The 21,462-nt window shown below is 37.2% G+C and overlaps 1 protein-coding gene across 2 annotated transcripts in view; it reads left to right on the forward strand.

Annotated features, from left to right (window-relative positions):
• LOC107689730 (TBC1 domain family member 22B-like) overlaps positions 1 to 18,529 on the forward strand; it is a 163,240-nt gene extending 144,711 nt beyond the window's left edge. For both annotated transcript variants that reach the window (XM_016487862.1, XM_016487860.1), the window contains one exon: positions 17,000 to 18,529. In XM_016487862.1, coding sequence (XP_016343348.1) covers positions 17,000 to 17,128 — 129 coding nt within the window. In that variant the 3' untranslated portion in view covers positions 17,129 to 18,529. The remainder of the gene's footprint in view (positions 1 to 16,999) is intronic.
• Positions 18,530 to 21,462: the final 2,933 nt, after the last annotated feature.

The following is a 21,462-nucleotide window of genomic DNA, read 5'->3' on the forward strand; positions in this document are numbered from 1 at the left end:
CATCCATTATAAAAGAAGTCCACATGGCTCCGGGGGGTTAATAAAGGCCTTCCGAAGCGACGCAATGCGTTTGTGTAAGAAAAACATCCATATTTACAACTTTATAAATCTTAATCTCTAGCTCCCGCTAACTGTCGTACGCTCGTTCACGAGAGACTGGCGTCCAGCGGATGACGTAGCACGTAGGCAAACGCGGTGACAAACGCGGAAGTGACGAACGTGGAAGTGCAGAGGAGAGAACGGAACAAAACACCGGTCACGAATTAGTAGTACAAAACGAGGATTTGTAAAGAAAAATGTCGGAGGATTATCTCCAAAAAGTCTTTAGTTTTATCATATTTATAAAAGAAAGATACAGCTTTACGGTTCTCTCTGGAAAAAGCCAAGCTCCTGGAGGTGTGCCATGGGCGGAGCTAAAGAGTGACGAGCACTTGGGCACCGAATGCCAACAAAACAGACATTTGATGCCTTTCACTTACCGTCTGCAGTTCTGAATCATGACCTGGATCTTTTATAGCTGGGACAGCTCCATCTTTCAGTATCAAATGATGTGCAAATCCAGCGTCGAACTGGGCCTTGTTTATAAAACGTTCGTCAACAAACACACTTGTAAAACTCCATTGCTGCCCCGGAAAAACAAACTGTATCCACTGTTTACATAACGCTGGGTTCTTTAGGAAGCTGAACAAAGATATCTTTCCCTTACAACCAAAAACACACTTCTTTGGACACATTCTTCCCGAGCAAGTCCCGTGGATGAAGCGCATTGATGGGTGTGATCTCGCTCTTGCTCTGGTCGATGCGTGCGCGGGCGCGCTCTTCCAGGAGAAATGCCCATATAAGGAGTTCCACCCTCAGTTACGTCATTAAGAGCCACGATCAAACTTGTTTCTCGCGAGACTAGCATATTCTCACCAGAGTTAACGCTACGCCTACGTCATCCACTGGACACCACTCTCTCGTGAATGCATGTATGACAGTTAGCAGAAGCTAGAGATTAAGGTTTATAAAGTTGTAAATATGGATATTTTTCTTACACAAACGCATCGCATTGCTTCAGAAGGCCTTTATTAAGCCCCCGGAGCCGTGTGGACTTCTTTTAATGAATTGGTTTAATTTTTTGGACTTCAAATTTTGGGCTACCATCCACTCCCATTATAAAGCTTGGAAGAGCCAGAACCACGATCGAAAAAAACTCTCTGAAAGTTGTACGAACCCGGAAGTAAGATTTTTGGCACAGAACTACTGTCATACGTCCAAATTGTTTTTTTAAACTTTGTCATGAGAATCCAACTCTTTAACAGTGTAAACAACTCTGAATGCATGAAACAGCATTGGCAGAAGCTAGAGATTAAGGTTTATAAAGTTGTAAATATGGATATTTTTCTTACACAAACGCATCGCATTGCTTCAGAAGGCCTTTATTAAGCCCCCGGAGCCGTGTGGACTTCTTTTAATGAATTGGTTTAATTTTTTGGACTTCAAATTTTGGGCTACCATCCACTCCCATTATAAAGCTTGGAAGAGCCAGGATGTTTTTTAATATAATTCCGATTGTATTCGTCTGAAATAAGAAAGTCATATACATCTAGGATGGCTTGAGGGTGAGTAAATCATGGGGTAATTTTAATAACCCTTTAAGTTTGAAAATATCTGTGAATTTGATCCTTCTTATGAAGATAATTTTGATTCAACGGGAGAGATTGAGATTGAAGTAAAGGCTCGATGTGAAGAATTAAATAAATCTCCATTCAGTGAGTTATTAGAGTGAGTTATCATTCTATCCCAGCATATCAAACTGTGAAAATTTGTCTTGTCTTTTGGGACACTGGTCTTTCATAGCAGTAGGATTGCAGGAGTTCGCAGTATGTGTCTTAAAGATGGCCTCTGGCTTTCTCTTTCTCTCACTCCATTTAGCCCTTCATATATCTTCCTAAACATAAAAAAAGGCATTTTTATTTTGGATTTTTTTTCTTATTAGGACAGGCTTTCAAGAAATACTTAAATCCCCATATTTTCTCAAGTGTTGTATACACAGTTTTTCAGAGGAATGCAAACTGAAAAGAGATGGATTGATGGGCGGATAATTTTTAGTGATTTTTCAAGTATATCTTGCATGCAGCGAGACTGTATGAAGCGTATTTCGAGAGAGATTGAATGCTAACATGAGCCTGCTAACGAAGGCTTTCTTAATGAGCATAAGAGTTAATGGCTCTTGAAAATTAAGAAATCAGAAATTGTATAAATCCTTAATTAAACACTATCCATTATACATTTTTGCTGTCATTAAATAATGTCTATTTAAAAGAATTGTTCACCCAAAAATGAAAATTCAAACACAAAACGAGCTGTTTACTGTGATTCATAGTCTGCCAAGGATGAATGAACTTCAAACTGCATCATAAACATATGTCCCATATGAATATTCAGTGTCTCCTGAAGTCATACAATTGTTTATCATTATTTGCCAAAAATAAATCTTCCTCTTCAACGTAGTGAAATGTTATTTGTACTCTCATACCGCCAAATGTCAAAACACTTCAAGTTAAACATCAATAAAATCAAACTTCATTGGTTCTGTCTCAAGACCAATTGTTATTGACTTCAAACCTGGTGAGACGCATCCTGCTGGGCCAGTGTTCTCAAATGCAAGTAAGATCAGATCATTTTAGGAGCTCATATTTATTGTATGAAGAGGAACGGCCTGGATATTCTCCTTTTGTATTCCACAGAAGTCAGTCAATTAGTCTTACAAGTTTGAAATTGGATGAGAGTGAGAAAATAATGACCAGAATTTGACATTGTTGCGTGAACTATCCCATTTAAACATAACAGTGTAAATGATGTAGATATCCATGCGGGTTTTTTTAATGCGTCAGAGGAATAGGTGTTTCTTATGTTTCACTGTGACTTTTGTCTGACCCCCTGGTATTTCAGGGCATTTGTAATGGCTTCTATTCTTGGCAGGAGGGCAATTAATGAGTATTGAAGCAGGGGGGAAATCTTTACTGGGACAGAGTAAAGGTTAAAAGGACTATACCACAGCGCCCTCATGGAAACCTGCTGTATGAACCAATCTGACCCACTTTTACCCTTCCTGCACTCCTCATAATGTGCATAATGATGTGTTGTCATCTTACCTGTAGGTAGGGTTGGGAAACAGAAACCGCTCTTAAAGGGATACTCCACCCCAAAATGAAAATTTTGTCATTAATCACTTACCCCATGACGTTCCAAACCCGTAAAAGCTGTGTTCGTCTTCGGAACACAATTTAAGATATTTTGGATGAAAACCGTGAGGCTTGTGACTGTCCCATTGCCTGCCAAGTAAATTACACTGTCAAGGTCCAGAAAAGTATGAAAGACATCGTCAGAATAGTCCATCTGCCATCAGTGGTTCAACCGTAACTTTATGAAGCGACGAGAATACTTTTTGTACGTGAAGAAAACAAAAATAACGACTTTATTCAACAATTCGTCTCCTCTGTGTCTCTCCGCATCACCGTAGCGCCATTTTGGAGAATATCCGCTGAACGCAAGCAGCGTACGCTATTCTGTGTCAGCCACGCAGCAAGGATACGTTTTCTACGTGTATTTACGCTTTGATTTGAACGAAAACAGCGCATCCGTGCAGTGCGGCTGTCGGATATTCTCCAAAATGGCGCTACGGTGATGTGGAGAGACACAGAATAGACTAATTGTTTAAATCATTATTTTTAAAAAGTCATTATTTTTGTTTTCTTCGTGTACAAAAATATTATCGTCGCTTCATTACGGTTGAACCACTGATGGCAGATGGTCTATTCTGACGACGTCTTTCATACTTTTCTGGACCTTGACAGTGTAATTTACTTGGCAGTCAATGGGACAGTCACAAGCCTCCCGGTTTTCATCCAAAATATCTTAAATTGTGTTCCGAAGACAAACAAAGCTTTTACGGGTTTGGAACGACAAGGGGGTAAGTGATTAATGACAATTTTCATTTTGGGGTGGAGTATCCCTTTTATGAGAAATTTTTTTAAAAGATATTGGTGAATGATTTTTATGGTATTTGGTTCACGCAACATCTGCCTTGTTTGGTGTCTGAGCTATTGTCAGGTTGTCATCTTAATTTCTCTTGGCTATGTGCATGCTTAACATTCAAGCATGTTTCTTGCAGTTAGAAAGTTGGTGCAAATGGCTTATTTTGTGGTATATAATTTATACTTCATAGTAGTCGCACACATGAAATGCCTCGCAGAACTAAATAAAAAATATAGGTTTACCTAAGCTGAGAATGACACCCTGATCTACTTTAAAACAGTGATATATTTTAAATTTGTTGCTTATAAAAAATGAAGTTGATCAAAATACACAGTATTCACAATGGAGAAAGCTCATTGTTGCTCCCATAATGCTGTTGTTACAGCATCTGCCAGCATTCGCTAAACGGACCATGCTAACTAGCTAAACTTTCAGCCCTTGGTTTGTACTCAGTAGTTTATTGTGACCTTCATAAATATCAGTGTCTACTGCATCAGTTCTACACTTGAGAATTAAAAGCTCCAGTTAAGACTCTGCACTTGATGTCTTTTGAAGCAAAAAACAAACAATGCAAAAGAATAAATTGGGCACTGGTGTGTTTTGACGAGAAGCTCTAATGCTTGGGTAAGTGAGCGTGGAGGCATAATGGCTGCTGCTATCTGTGCTCTAAGCTCCTCGTATTCACTGCATGGTACTGCCGATACTAATGACTTCTGTTTTTTCATACTTAAAATCACATCGAGGCAGGTAAAGATCTGAATGAAAGAGAGGCTAGGCCATGTTTAGTTGAACATTGGCTATGAGCTGCCCGCCTCTTCCCTGCGGAGTACCACGGCAGGTTACAGACAGCCAAATGTCAACCCCTGATGCCATTTAGTAAGGGCAATATGCAGCAAATGAGCTCTCATTAGGGGTTTGTTTATCACGTAATGAGAAAGCCTTTGGTGCAGCTAATGGCCCGAGAACCTGTTCCCTTTTTGGTCTGTGATTACCGATTTTCTCTCTTTATCAATAGGATTTTGTTTCGCTTTTTAGAGCCCCGTTGTCTCAAATGCCTAGTAGAATACAAAAATATATACTATTTTTTTTAATCTGTAAATAACCTAGATAACTCTTTCAGCAGTCCTTATCAAAGGACAATGACTAGATCACACAGGCATCTTTGGTTTTCTCCTAACAAAAGCGTAATTATACTGCCCCCTAAAATACCTCATCCCAGAATGCAAGCAAAAAAATAAACCCAAGGCAAGAGAAAATGTTTATATCTCAATACAAAAATGCATGAATACAAATGTTTCTATTTGACCATATTTTTGTATCAAAATCTTCATCGGAATTGATCACGCTCAGGCTACATAACTTTTCCGAACCCCAGTTGACATTTATTTTCTCACTTACTGGAAGCATTCTGGGATTGCCTTCTTCATATAGGATATGTGCAGTTAAACCTTAGATTTTAGCCAAACATATGTTAGTAATGTTACTGTCTGCCATTTGGAGCAAGACTTAGCATTGAAGATGATGCCTTAAAATGCTGTTTCCAATGTTTCAAACACAAACAATGTTTTCGAAACAAGAGTTTGACTCTTTTTCCAGTGGGAGCGTCACTTTGTTTGTCGACATCAGTTAGCTTAACCTCTTTTCTCCCATGCTACCCGTTTTCAGGACATAGACAGTCATAACCTTCATTGCAGTCAACTCTAAATAACACACATCTTGAACGCACTTTGTTGCTATTAAGTTTTGCAGTCTCACTTGTGTCTCAAAGCTTTAACATGGCAGTTCATAGAGTCCTCTCTAACCGCTGAGATGCAGTCGGGTGTGAGCTCTGATAACGCGTTTATGCCTGGATGGAAGGAGGAATCGGAGAAATCAATCTTCCACTTTGGAGTTTTAATGGGTTGATTTAAATGGAGTTTACGGCAGAACAGGAGCTAGTTTAATCACAAAGCAGCACTTTAATATGTGTGTGCGCATGCCAGCTATCTTTGGAAGAGCGTTGACTGCACAAGTACTCACTGAAGCCTTAGTGCAAGACCCCAGGGCAGACCGCTGCTATCTCTACAAAACATGAAGCGGAAAACATGGAGTTATGTGCAATTATTATGTCCACCATATGCAAACGTGAGGCTTAATTAAAAGGGGGTTGTATATTACGCTGTCCGTGAAATTAGCTTCTTCCCTCTATATGATGAACACCTTCATACTGGCTTCATTAGTTGTGCATATTAATAGCTTGTGATCTGCACTAGCTGGACATGAACACGGACAATATCTGTATGATCCTTTGGTTATTTCTGTGCTTTATTCACGCTTAATTTAACATTGCAACAAGCTCTTTGGGTAGTCTCTTCTATGTAATTGCCACCCTGTAGTTTTTGGTTGTCTTTCCCCCCTTCCACCCCAACTTATTCGTGTCTCCACAGAAAATAATGAGGTTTTAAACCTAATTTATCATTTATTCCTGTGGTGGCAAAGCTGAATTTTTATCTGTCATTGCTACAGTCCTCAGTGTCCTTCAAAAATCATTCTAATATTCTGATTTATTATCAATGCTGGTACCAGTGCTGCTTAATATTTTTTGGAACCTAATATGGAAAAACACCCTAATATATTGACTTTGAGTATGGCATGGACAAGCACGTTTTCCTCAGAAAATGAAAAAAATCTAGTTCTGTATGCATCAGATTATTTTGCCCTGGATATTTTCACTAACTCCTCTTCGAATGGAACAAATGCAAAGAATATGTCATATTCGCTTTCCTCTTGTCTTTCGAAAATGACTGAATAAATAAAAGTAAAAGAACTCAGAGGGGAAGCAGGGTGGTTCATGCTTGTTACGTTCATTATGCTGCTAAATTAAAAAGCAGCAACTATCAGCTCCTAATGTTTTGTCTCGTTCCACCTCAGGTGGTTCAAACAGCCGAAACTAAATGGATTCGCTGTCTGTGTGAATAACTGCAAGCAGACACACTCTTAATTTGTTGTGCGGGCTCTTAGGGGCATGTGGCTGATTGGCTTACCGCTCGAACTTCTGAGCTAATACAGCTTTTAAACTCGTGTTCTTGAGTGTGTACATCACTGAGATTCTTCATTTCATCAAGTGCTAGAGTGACAGAAACTAAATAGTTTTGCTCACTGTGCCAAGTTAGTTTTAGTACACTATTTTTTTTTCTTTTTTAGAGTAATGCAAGTCAAGTACTAGTTACATACAAGTTTTTGTTTGAGAATTAAAATAAGAGGGTTTTAGTACTGTACCTTTAAAGGGGAAATGTATGATATCTGCACCACTTCCAGTATTGGAAAAACAAAGACTATTAAAACAGGTTCCCCACAGTGTTTACATTCTTTGAGAAAGACGTCCTAAAATTACTTATGTATTGTCATTTTGGGATAGAAAGAAATACTGATGTCACCTATAAGACTTCTATGTTTTAATAACTTCTTATGAATGGCTTACCTCTTATGCTCACGTGTTCTGATAATAATAGCTTTCTAGGACTAAACATTATTTGGATAATTGGTAAAAAAAAAAAAAAAGTTAAATATCTTAACCCTACTGTTAGACCTACCTGAAAAACTAAAAAGCAATTTATTTAATCCGAAGGTCTGTCTTTATTTTTTATTTGTGCTATCATTATTAATTAATTTATTTGTTCTTATTTTTTTACTGACTGCTTACTTGTCATTTTTTTATTCAATTCAAAGTTTGAAATCAAGCTATCTCAGAATCAGAATCAGAATGAGCTTTATTGCCAGGTATGTTTACACATACGAGGAATTTGTTTTCGTGACAGAATGCACCAAAATTACCCCACTGTAAAATTTAAAAAACACTGATTGTTTTTGAAAATTGAAAATTGAAAATTGGTCTCTTCATTAGAAATTAGCCTACTGATTGCCACCATTGATGGACAAAATCTTTTAATCATATTAAAAATATCTGTATGACATTATATTCTGCAGTTCTTCCCTGTTGTACCGAATATCTATACTTTTCAAATTATCATATCGAAGTTAGAAATTAAAATATTCAAATATATATTTTTCAAATATTGTGGCAAAATAAATTTTGTAGGGTGCCACAAGTTTGTTAAAATTTCCAAAGGGTGCCGCGACTAAAAAAAGGTTGGGAAACACTGGTCTATACCACATAAAAGCATATTATAATTCTACATATAACTTCAACAACATGATAACATTTCAGTAACCAAAACCAATGATATATCAGTCAAAGCGTGCATTTTCAGAAATCACATTGATGGTAACCATAGCAACAGTAGGTTATTTGTATTCTCTGTATAAAGTGCAAGTATAAGACTGCCATTATCATAATAGAGATGCACATTAAATGTGTATCTGAAAAGAACAAAAAAAATAATATATTTTTAAATAAGGTGCATTTTGGTTTGGGCAATATGTAAATCTTATGCAACTTCTTTAGAAATAATAGTTGACCCCTGAAAATAATGAAACACAGGAACCAATGTCATTTGCTATCAGTCACTTCATACTTGGTGTAACAGATATTTACGAATAAAGTTTGAATATGGGGGAAACGTCCTACTCGTTATGTCTCTCTGGATGATGGGTAAGTTTCTGAATACTACGTATGTGCTTGTACATAAATGTGGGTGGTCACATGTTAATGAGCAAATGGTTGTGATGCCAGTCTTAACAGTTCTGGGTTTCTGCAGCTTAGTTTCATTAGCAAGAAAAAAATCTGCATTCTATGTAGCTGCTCGGCATTGCAAATGTCAAGCACTTTTTTAATTAACTTCCCATTTTACATGCATATTGGATTTAAACAGTTCACAGCGAGCTGTAATTAAGTGTGATTCACTGTCTAATTGTTTGTGGATTGAAAGTTTCATTTTGTTTAGGGCCTGGTTTGGCTTAAAATGAATTCAAAGTGTCAGTGTCATATCTTGATCCCTCTTGGGGGCCTCAGCAAATTCATTATTAGTTTGTGTGTTTTGTAGAGTGTAAGATTACAGTTAGTCAGTGGGGAATTTGCATGCAATTTTAAGAAACCCATCTCTTGAGATTTATAGCAGTGCAGATATTTTCCTTGCCATCTAGTAACTGAGTTATAGTGTTGACTCTATTAGTACGGTTGCACTGAAGGATTAGGTGAAATTAACTCTTCCTGATTAATCGAAAACCTAGCACATTCATCAGAGAACTTGTAATTTTGTCCACACTAGAGCTTCTGGAGGAGACTCACCGGTAATGATTAATCGTCATACGTGCAGGTCCCGAATGAAGAGCAACCCTCCTGCCTGTAAATGTGCGTTAATACAGTTTAATGATAGTGTCACTGTTGTTGCAGGGAGCTCGCTCAACGAGAGGCAGGGACAATTTATCCCAAAAAGAGACAAGGAAAAGCATGGAGGACTTAATATCCTGGAAGTAATTACAGCTCTGCTCCTTCCCCGTGCACCCGAATGCCGAGACTCAACCTATCGCTTCTCCGTCTTGCAGAAGCCTTGATAAACAAAGCTGTTTATAAAGTTCCTTGCAATCAATCACCACGTCTCTACCGGTTAGTCTCACGAGTGTTTAAAACACAGGGATCAAACACTCAGAATCTGCAGAGCTGCGACTTTGCCGTTTGATGGAGTGACTGCGTCGCTGTTCTTGAGCCCCTGATCGATTCTTACAAATTCAGGAGGGCTCAGCGAGAAGATGAGGGGCTAAAAGTCTACGCTCGGCATAATCCTTGGTGGCAAACATTCCTTCACCAGAGACTTGTATATAGTAACCGGTCTCTGCTATGCCAAAGTTGTTTGCCAACAGCAGGCAGTAGTGAGGCATCGTTATGGTGCCAGTCCAAAACGTCTGCATCAAAATGCACAATTGCAACTCTTTGCCTATGATTATCTGTTCGGCTTGAATGCTGTTAGGCTAGAGAACAATCATGCGGGATCCTTCATGTCAGTTAGCAAACACAATTCTATCGTCACCGAAGATGAACTGAAACAGAAGAGAACAATCAAAATGCCTTGGGGTGCGTCCAGATAAATGGCGCCTCTGAAGAAAATCCTCTTCAAGTCAAAGTCATTATCTTTCCTAAGTTTTTTTTTCAGCATTTCTTCACCTTAGCAGTTTAACTAGGCTTTTAGCCATGTTTTTGTTCATAATTATGCCAACCTTTTAAACTAGCATTACTGTACACCTTACGTCCGTCGCTTTTGGTGCTGAATGGTATTTATTATTGATGTCCAGTTGCACAGTGTGACTTGATTAAAGTCTGTTCCAGTTTATTACTGTCATGTACTCTTCTATGTAATGTATGCATTGAGACAACTTGGGAATGGTGTCATAGACGGTGTTGGTGTTGCCTTTATGATCTGTGTTGATTTAGATCTGGGCTAGTAATGGAAAGGGACTATTTGTGAACCTGGAGAATTACTAGGATTTACCAGTATCGTTGACGCCCCTGGAGCAAGGCACTTAACCCCGGGGTACTCCAGAGGGACTGTTCCTGTTGGAAATGCAATATAAGTCACTTTAGATGAGGCTGAATCTGCTGCATGTCTAACTAACTAACTGTTAGTTTATTTCAACATAAATATTCTGTTCTGTTTTGAAAGCAGAACCATGCGTGATTCTCAAAATGCTATCCAGATATTTTTGCAATGTAACAGCACTACAGAAGATTATTAATGTATAAAATGCACGTAAAAATGCAGGTAAAACCATTCTTAATGTAAATATGATATTCCAACTGATGTCTTTAATACATGTCAGTTTTCTGAAGCCAGTTGCATAAACTTAGCCTCTACGTTTAAGGGATAGTTCACCCAAAAATGAAAATTCTGTCATTAATTACTCACCCTCGTGTCATTCCAAACCCATAAGATCTTTGTTCGTCTTCGGAACACAAATTTAGTTATTTTTGATTAAATCCAAGAGCTTTCTGACCCTGCATAGATGGTAAGCACATCTTTAAAATAGTCCATGTGACATCAGTAGTTCAACTGTAATTTTACGAAGTTACGAGAATACTTTTTGTTTGCAAAGAAAATAAAAGTAACGAATTTATTCAACAATTTCTTCTCTTCCGTGTCAGTCTTCGACGTGCATTCACGAGAGTACCACGGCGCATGCATGTGGTGCTGCTGATGCAGAAACTGGCATTCTGAGACGATCAACGTAAAAAAAAATGGGTTGTGAAATCCATTTCGTATTGACTGTAATGATGGCTATTGGCAATGTTGTAATTGCATCTCATAACTAACAGTGTTCCATCCGTCTACATGCTCCAGAGGAAAAGTCCCTAAATGCAACAAAAATTAACAGTGCTGCATCAATTATGTTAGTTGGCTGTGTAGATCATTAGATACTTCATTTATATCCAATTATTCGGCTTGGCTCATTACAAGTAATTAGAGTCCTAATCTAGTTAATTGTCGAAAACTAGGCTGTGATGACCGTGTTGATTAGGAGATTTGGCTATTACATGGATGGTTTTGCATTAAGTATAGTTGACAACTGTTTTGCATACACATCAGTGAAGTAGTGTTGTGTGCACTGTATTTTTTAATTCGTCAGATCTTCAGATGACATCTTTAGACAGGTCTGTTTCTCAAAAACACATTTGTTTGAGTGTTCACATACTCGGTAGGTGGGAAAATGGTAGATTACTCCTCAAAGACTAAAGATCTTGGACTAACACCTACACCATCTTAGAATGATCTTCAGGGATATTATTCACCATCAAGTTTTATATGCTCTCACTCTTCTTCTTTAAACTGTCTACATGAATTCAAAGAGAACATGGATACTTCACAAAAAAATATTGGAGACAAAGCTTATGAAGTGTCTGTTGACATTTAACAAAATATTTAATCTGCAGTTACCTGTTGGAGTGCAATGTGCTGTTGTGGAGGTTGTGTAAGGAAATGTTCAGACTGTGACAACTCCAAAACTCTTCAGCTGATTTAAATACATTCTTGAGTGTGGTTGTATAACATTAAGCAATTTACTTGGCTGTCAAAGTCATTCCCTGTAGCATTGATTCTGGAATCAAAAAAGTACATCATCTCCATTACTTCTTACTCTGAGATAACAGAATCCTCAGGCTAGGCCATGTTTGTTATAGTCTGTGATATGATGGAAATCTTATATTACTAGAGCTGTCAATTTAATATGTTAATGTACAATTTATTATGAAAAATTCTGTGATAAAAATTTTATGCAGTTAGTTATTCCTTCTGATCTGTATATAAACTCTATAATAAGACATTTTCCTGCCTTTGGAGCAATTCAAGCTTAAGGGATTGGATCTGCACCTATACAATATCCTGTGCTTCTAACATTATGATGTTTGTTTACATACTCTAGAGACAAAGTCCCTAAATGCAATGAAAATGAACAGTCCCCAGTCAATCACATTGGTTAGCTGTGTGTATCCTTTATATCACTCATTTATTTCCAATTATAAGGCTAGGCTCATTACTAAGTAATTAGCTCTAATATTTGTCGAGAAAAAAAATGTCTGAGATGACTGTGTTGATTAGTATTTGATTTGACTATTACATGGATGGTTTCATTTTAAATATAGTTGACAGTAGTGTTGTCATGGTACCAAAATGTCAGTATTCGGTACCAATACCAGTGAAAATCCACGGTTCTCTGTACCAATTTCGGTACCAAAGCAAAACTAAAAAATTTGACTATACTTTCATTTAATCCAAACTGTGTACATATTTAATTTTAAAGGGCTTTTGAAAACCTTCTAGAGTTATTCAGCCAAGAATAACAACTAACTAAGTTAGCTAAAAAAAAAAAAAAAGCCCAGAACTGCTTTTCTGATTGATATGACACAAACAATGTTAATCATTTGTACATTTTCTAACACGCATATTTTAGATTCACAATTCATTTAAAAGCCTCTGGTGTGTAAAAATAGTAAATATCATCATGTCCTCCTGTTTTTTTTTTTTTACCCTAATAAAAGTTATTGGAGCATTAAATAGTTAATAAGGAAACTTCATTCTAATGCTCATTATACTAGCGTTAGCCGCGGTTATGCTAACGATTAACTACTCTAATAACAGCGATGTTCATTTCAATCCGACATTCAAATTAAAATATTCAATAATATTCATAACAGAAGCAGTTTCCCACACACTTGCACTCTATTTGTGGCGGCATATATCTGCATATTCATTTTCTGCCAGCAGGAGGCGCTTGTAGTGCGGGAGAGATAGAGGCTTCCCCGGTAACGGCTGTAATCAAATAAGCGCTGCGCTCACAAACTGCTCAGGCATTACAAGCAAGATGAAATGAAAATGACATCCATAATTTTCTGAAGACAGTCGGTTTCCTTCAGAAATACAGTGATAAAAAAACACCCGCACTCAAGGTATGGAATCAATGCATGGGAAACACAAATATTAAAAATTAAAATTAAACTTAGCTGCTTGAACTCTTTAATTTGATCCGGGTGTCTGTCTTTAAAGTGTTTTGTTAGTTTGATGTGTTTCCTCACAAGAACCGAGTTGACCGGGTACTTGGTACCACCAGTACTTAAAAAAACCTGGTACCGTAACGTTTTCATTTTTTTAGTACCGACTTGGTACCGAAGTACCGGGTCTTTTGACAACACTAGTTGACGGCTATAGTTACTGATCGCAGTGTCAGTATAGAATATTATACTGTGCTCAAGTACTTAAATTAATCAGATACCCTAAAACAATTACGAAGTACATCATTCATTACATAAGTGTTGCGATAAAAACATGGACATTATGCAGAAAATCTCATTGGATTGGAGATATTTTAAAGATTAACAGCATCTTAAAGCTTGCCTGTGTAGAAATGCTATTGCGAAATTCATTCTGAATTCTTCAGCAATCATATTCCCAACTGTGCATTGTAATACTCATTAATTACTCAAGCATCAGAGTTCTACTTTAGACATCATGAAGAATTTTTTTTTCTTTCTTTTTTTCTCTTTTGTCCTTTGGTGTTGTCCCTCGACTCGTAGCATTTAATAAAATGCCTCAATCATGTGCCTGTGGAATTGCACAGGGAATTATATACTCATTTGTATTTACATAGTCGTTGAATCATACATACGAGGGGTAAATGAAAGTCCAATCAACACTTTTGTAATACAAACAATATTGTTATTACCCTGCTTTTATCTGCTTTTTAATCTTAGTCTAATTATCTGTGCTCAAGACAGAACCAAAGAAGACTGTATAGTTTAATTTCTCACCTAGTGCCACTTGCGACAACACTGAGAATGCAACACTCATTTGCATTGGCTTACAAATCGTGTTCCAGTATGCAGTGACGTGGGAAACCAAGCTTGTCTAGCTAGAAGCAATCTTCTTCACACACTTATGTTTTTTCACAGATGTATTTGGGCCTTAAAGTGTTGAGGCTTGAATTTCTGAGACACTGCAGCTGTTCTGTGCAGCATGCACTGCGTATAAGACATGTCAGATGATTTTCATCCATGTTTGTTTTCATTACGCTCATCCCAAATGTGGAGATAATGGCAGTTTTAAGTGGATTCAGTTGAGATGCTTGTTAGTTCTTGAATGAATAATCAAATCAGGATTTGGCTAATTAACTATCAGATGTTTGCAGAACTTTGATACTCTCTTTATTATACTTTTTTTTTTTTCCTGTATCCTTCTCTTTTACCTCTCTCACTTCCATCCATCCCCCTTGTACCCCACTATGATGGAGTATTAAGCGTTCTCATTCTCCTTCATCAGGGCCAGCAGGATAGTTGAATTAGGCTGGGAGATTGAGGCTCTAAGCCGCTGTAATGCAGTCATTGACTCTGAGGCCTGCTGGTGCCGCCTGACGCCGCCTTGAGTGAATTAGACTTGGCCTTCTATACCTAAGAGAAATGGGCTTCCACCGGCGAGGTCCTGACCGCACCGAGCGAGAAGAGAAACACACAGCTTGACAGGCAGCTCACTCTCTTCACCCTACACTTAAGATTGAGCAGTTGAAGAATCTGTGATTGAAAGTTATAATAATTTGGAGAGATACGATGGTGCTTTGTGATAGCATGGCTTGACCCCGCTGAAGAAAAAGAAATAAACAATTCCGAGCAAAGATGCCTTCTCTTGTCTGCTAAACGCCAAGCAAGACTCTTTCCAGCAAAGTGAAGGCATGTGGTTTACCTACGCAACACTTCCTCCTGGGATGTGTGTGCATTAGGATGCTCAGCTGTCTTCCATCAGCCAACTAGCTGTTTATGCCCCTTTCACAAATTTTGTAAGCCAGTTTACAGGCATACCTGCCTGTAAAGTTTTCTTCAAGACTTGGTTAGCTGCTTCAGAGGCCAGTTGCATAAACTTAGCCTCCATGTTAAGACTGTCTAAAGAAGTAGTTTGACCAACAAGCAGTTACCAAGGGGTAATCAGTCTTACTTTTTCAGTACAAATAAGACCAATCTACTTTTTCATAACTGAATTTAAAAAGTCATGACCAGTCTTTAAGAAAAATAATTAGATGACTAACTTTTTAAGATTAGTCTAAACGGTTTATGCAACCAGCCCCTGGTGTATTTTGATCAGGTTTGGAGTTAAACTTTACAGGACAGTGGACCTTGAGGGCCAGAGTTGCCCGCCCCTGTTCTTTAGCTGTATTTCAGCATGTCCGATAAATGGGCATGACCCTAAAGCATCCATAATTTTCATAGAAATGCATCTGATCAGTGTACCTAATTCTGAAACAGGGTTGGGCAACTCTGTCCCTTCATATCCACTTTCCTGGAGAAATAAGCTCAAACTTTGATCTTATTCACATGTCTGTAGCTTTTTAGTAGTGCTGTCAATCGATTAAAAAAATTAATCAATCAAAATGTATACAGCGTGCATGGCCGCATTTGTGCGATTGAAGGGCACGTGCTACGAGCACAGTATAGCTGCTGACAGGACAAGAAAATTAGTTTTTATTGACATGGCCAGGCAACATCTCATCTGACTGCAGTTGACTGTTGTTCTACTGAAGCTCCGACGTCACCTGTACGTTTTCCATGCTCGTTTGACTAACGCTTGGCACTGAGGCAAAGTTGGAGTGTGCATTAATTGAAAAAAAGTGTTAAAAAAAAGTGCGTTCAATATTTTTTGTGTTAAACTGAAAAAAAATGTGTTGCATGTGTTAACGCGCTAATTTTGACAGCACTACTTTTTAGTAATCTTGAAGACCTTGGTTAGCTTGTTCAGGAAAGTTGATTTTGAGGGCCAGATATGCCCACCTGTGCTCTAAAGTGTCAATCCCAGAAAGACGTCAATACAACAGCTTGTAAACAATGTCACATAACGTTACATTTACCTCAGAAAACCCTTCAATGACCATATCATCAATGACTTTCGATAGTTAGCTGTAAAAGTGAACTCTAGAAAGGATAATTTTACTATTTATATATGCACTATATTACATATTTATTATTTTACATAACCTGTTCTTCAGTATTTAATGTATGTCATGACGTGTTTATATATCAACAACAAACTGAAGTAGAAGAATAATTATATTATTTAAAAGTTATTCAATCTTATTTATCTTTTTTTTTTCTATAAAAATATTATGTGCAATATGTTGATTTATGTTTACAAATCACTAATATATGTACCACCTGACAGGGTTTACTGTATGGTTTGCAGCATTTGTTGAGAGATTTTTCATGCACTGTAGCTGATCGGCTATATGTCCAAATAAATAGTTGGCGAATTGAATTGAATCGAGTTCTAAATTGAGTCAAATCTCAAGCATGTGAAGCAAAATCGAATCAAATTTTGTCTCAATAGCCAGCCCTACTAAGAAACATACCTGCTCACTGTTTGTGACCCAGCCTAGTAATACAGGGCTTTCTTAACACCGACAATTAGTCATTTAGTTGTTCAGACTACCTACCCTCTAGTTGATTAGACTAAGTATATTGTTGTTGCGTTTGTGCACACTATCCTTTTTAACAAAATCTCTTTATCCTCCACAGGGTCTGATGATTCTGCTCCAGAATCTACCCACAATGCACTGGGGAAATGAGGAAGTTAGCGTTCTCCTAGCTGAAGCTTACCGGCTGAAGTTTGCTTTTGCAGACGCCCCTAACCATTACAAAAGATGAGGCTTCGCCCAGCACAGTCACCGAATATGACGAGCCCTACTGACCTCGGAGGCGCAACTGTCTGTGAAATGATATTGAACTGAAACCGTGACATATTTATGGAGGTGGGAATATGGTCTGCAGCTGTTCCTGGAATTTTTCCTAATTTCTACTAATATTAGCACTCCGAATGCCACGAGTCACCCGGATGTCAAAATCATGCACTCTTGAAATACACTAAATTTATTCTTTTGTTTTTGTATGCTTTTCTTTTTAAATTTAATCACAACCGTTTCCAAGAATTTTATTTTATTTTTTCAAAGTTCATTTAGACTGCAAGATTCTAGGAGGTAACCGCAACAGTAGGATGGATGCTGGCCCAACTGATTCATGGCAATAATAAGACATCACTCAGAAAACATGATTTATAAACATTCACAGTAAGATCGTTTGGCTTAAACAGCGCCTACGAACACTTAATTGAACCTTGGTCTACCTCAAGAAGTGGCCAGAATTCGTAGGGTGTTCATTTTGTCTCTGTATGTGAACAGTGCCCATGAGGCTTTGCAATGGAGTCAATAAAATTTGCCTTATTTTGGCTGTTTGAGTTTCGCGAGGCACAGGTTCAGTGAACAAAGGCAGCTGGAGATGCAAGCTGAAGAACTGATTTAATTTTTTGCTTTCTCTGTTGCTCATGGCCCTGTCATGTTGACGTCCTATTTTGATATTGATGTAATAATCCGTACTGACTGTACAATGCTGTCATTAATAGATGTGTTTGGGGATATCAGCTTCTGACTTTACATTTTGTCAGTATTTGAACTGTGCACTGCTTCAGTCATGTCATCAGGCTTTTTAATTTGTGTGCCAGTTCATACAACTAAATATAAGTGAAACTGCACTTGATAAGTCTATTTTCCTCCCTTTTGTACAAGATATGTTCTATGAGTCTGCTTTTTTTAAATTATTATTTTTTTATATACTGTTTACATGAGCCTGTTAAGTTGTGCCTAACTCTAGAGATTGATGACGTCACATATTTATTTTACATTCATGATCATTTAGGATGTGGCAAAGCAGAACATTTGCCTTGACAACATATACTCTTGCATAAACCGTGAATTCAGCAGCTCTACTGGTCTCCTGTTTGATAGGCTGTAGAATTGAAGGAATTTACTGTAACTGACATTCAGTGCCTGGACAACATGGAGTTACAGTACGAGCTACGTGGGGTGCTGGGAGATTTTCTGGATACCAAGCTTCTTGACTTAGTTTCTTGACTTCAAACAGAAACGTCAGAATGGATTTTAAAAGAGGTGTGAGTGAAATGTTCTAAAATGTTCTTGAATTAAATAGCTGTGTACAGAATTATGTTTTCAAAGAGATGTAAATAGAAAAATGTGTAAATAAATACTATATATATGATTATAATTTGTTGACTTGTTTAATGTTTGGTTTGTTTAGCATTGACTAATATTATAAATAGGAATAATGTCATTTAGTTTAGGGACCATTTTTCACTATTAACTAGTTGCTTATTAACATGCATATTACTAGCATATTGGCTGTTTATTAGTGCTTATAAAGCACATATTAATGCCATGAACATATTTTATATCCCTTAATCCTACCCCATATCTTAACTTAACAACGACCTTACTACAGGGTTTCCGCAGGTCTTAAAAAAGTCTTTAAAAGTCTTAAATTTAGTTGTATCAAATTTAAAGCCTTAAGTCTTAAATTGTACAAGAAAGTCTTAATTATGATTTCAAGAGGTCTTAAATTTGGGGACGGAAAGACCAGAATTGCGATATGGCTGAATGTGACGATTAAACTTCAAAAGGCTATGATTTCATGAAATAAACACGAGCGCTGCATGTTCAAAGTTCGGTGCTGCACTGCTTTGTTTACAGCATTACCGGGGAAACCGTTATATTTCTACCAAACGCTCCACCTGCTGTCAGAGAATTAATGAGAATTTTCAGTAAAACTGTTGTTTTGTTCAGAGTTCAGACAAATGCAAAAATCGACCCATGTTTTTACCCTGCAAACAGCTTTAAATGTGAGCTGATGGATTGATAAGAAGACAATGCATTATAAAAATCAAATAGGGGTGTGCGATATGCATGGTCTGCGATAATATCGTTATTGTTGTTTTAACGATGTGCGATTTGATATTATCTAGTATATCGCGAAAAGCAAACAAAACACCTAGCCTAGCAGGTTAGACTAGTGCGTATCGAGTATATCGCGAAAAGCAAACAAAACGCCTACAGAGTGAGTGCATACATTACATGATGAAGTCTAGTAGGTTAGACTAGTGCGCTTGCGCATTTAGAGTTATTTCTTTCCCTTCATGAATCAGTCTATTAAAATGCATTTAGAATTATAAAATTCAAGATATGGGGTATATATTTATATAATTTCATATAGTTAATATCACACGAAGAGTGACGTTTTTTCTCCAAAAGTAAGCATGATTACAAATGTGATATTGATTTTATACAACAGTTCAATAAACAAGAAGTTAATATTAAGAGACTTACGTTTTAAACGCCATATTTCCTGTTTTTGCTCTATTTCTCTTAACAAAAATCATTCCAAACACAGCCACAGCGCTGTTCTGCGTCACTGAGCAACATGACGGTGTTTCGTTTCTGAATTAATCAACCGTTTAAATGATTCGGTTCAATCGCAATGACTCACTTAACAGTGATTTGCTGCCACCTACTGGCGGTTTTAATTTCACATTTAAAGGGTTAGTTCACCCAAAAATGAAAATTAGCATGTGTTTTACTTACCCTCGAAGCATCCTAGGTGTATATGACTTTCTTCTTTCAGACGAATCCAGTCGGAGTTATATTAAAAATTGTCCTGGCTATTCGAAGCTCTATCATTGCAGTCTGCGGGTGTTGCAGTTGAACAGTCCACAAGTCGTCAAATAAAGCTCACGCATTCATAATAAAACGTGCCGCAGACGGCTCCGGGGGATGAATAAAGGCCCCCTGTAGCGAATTCATGAGTTTTTGTAAGAAAAATATCCATATTTCAAACGTAATAAACACTTTTATATCACTTCCGCTGACTATCATACACTGAAGCAGTTCCGGCTGATGACGTAGGACGTCGGTGTTGCATGATTAGTGATGAATGCGGAGAGAGAACAAAACAAAACGCCGGTCACGAATTAGAAGTACAAACCAAAGATTTGCAAAGAAAAATGTCGGAGGATTTCGATATAAACAAAGAGGAGACTGGTTTTCCTTTGCTAAAGTAAGGAAACTTTGCTTCCTTCACTCTAAAAAAATGCTGGGTTAAAAAGGAACAAACCCAGCTATTGATTTTTTAGAGTGTTTGCTCCTATTAAACCAACGCACGCTGCGCATACGTCATACACCTTCCGCCGGAACGGATCCGCGTATGACAGATAACGGAAGTGAGATTTGTCCCTTTTTATAACTCAGACTGGATTCATCTGAAAGAAGAAAGTCATATACACCTAGGATGCTTCGAGGGTAAGTAAAACACAAGCTAATTTCATTTTTGGGTGAACTAACCCTTTAAGGTGTCTTTTCATTTTTAAAATAATTTCAAACATCAGTTTTAATGTTTTATGTTTAAAAAAATCAAAAGATTATTTATGCATTTGTAACTGCAGGTTAAAGTATTTAATGTCCCTCAGAGCTGCATTAAACAGTGTGTAAATGCATCTAAATTACACTTCTAATGCAGCTTCTTTGTTTCCTCTGCATTGCAAAGATACATTTTGTTGATGCTGATTTAATTTGCTTGGTAACAGCCCAAATGCAAGAATTTGACTCAAAAGATGGCACACACTTTTAGAAAAAATGGCTTAAAGACAAAAATGCCCATAAAAATAATTAATTTCTATCACTGCTGTGAACTGACCACACAGAATATGAAGAATATAAAAAACAAAATCAGGAGTCAGCTGTCAGCACAATTAGAGATAAGGTACCAGCACAATAACACACTCTGCAAAATATTGTCTAATTATCATTATCGATAAAATCCCAGAAAATTATCGAGATATAATTTTTTAATTTAAATAAGTTTATTGATAATTAAATTAATATAATAATTCATACTTTTGACTCATCTATTTTCTTAAAAATGGTTTAAAGGTTAAAGGCTAAAGTTTATCATTTTATAAAACTTTTTGTTTTTGTGAAAACTTGTATCTGAACTTCAAGTTTTTTTTACAGTGCTTTTTACAGTAATTTTACAGTTTAATATGATTTTATTTGTGCAGGTCTTAAAAAGGTCTTAAATTTGAGCTTAAAAATCCTGCAGAAACCCTGTTACTAACTATTAATAAACAGCATATGAGTAGT

The sequence above is a fragment of the Sinocyclocheilus anshuiensis genome, unplaced genomic scaffold, assembly GCF_001515605.1.
Source record: "Sinocyclocheilus anshuiensis isolate Anshui unplaced genomic scaffold, SAMN03320099.WGS_v1.1 scaffold1014, whole genome shotgun sequence".
Lineage (NCBI taxonomy): Eukaryota > Metazoa > Chordata > Actinopteri > Cypriniformes > Cyprinidae > Sinocyclocheilus > Sinocyclocheilus anshuiensis.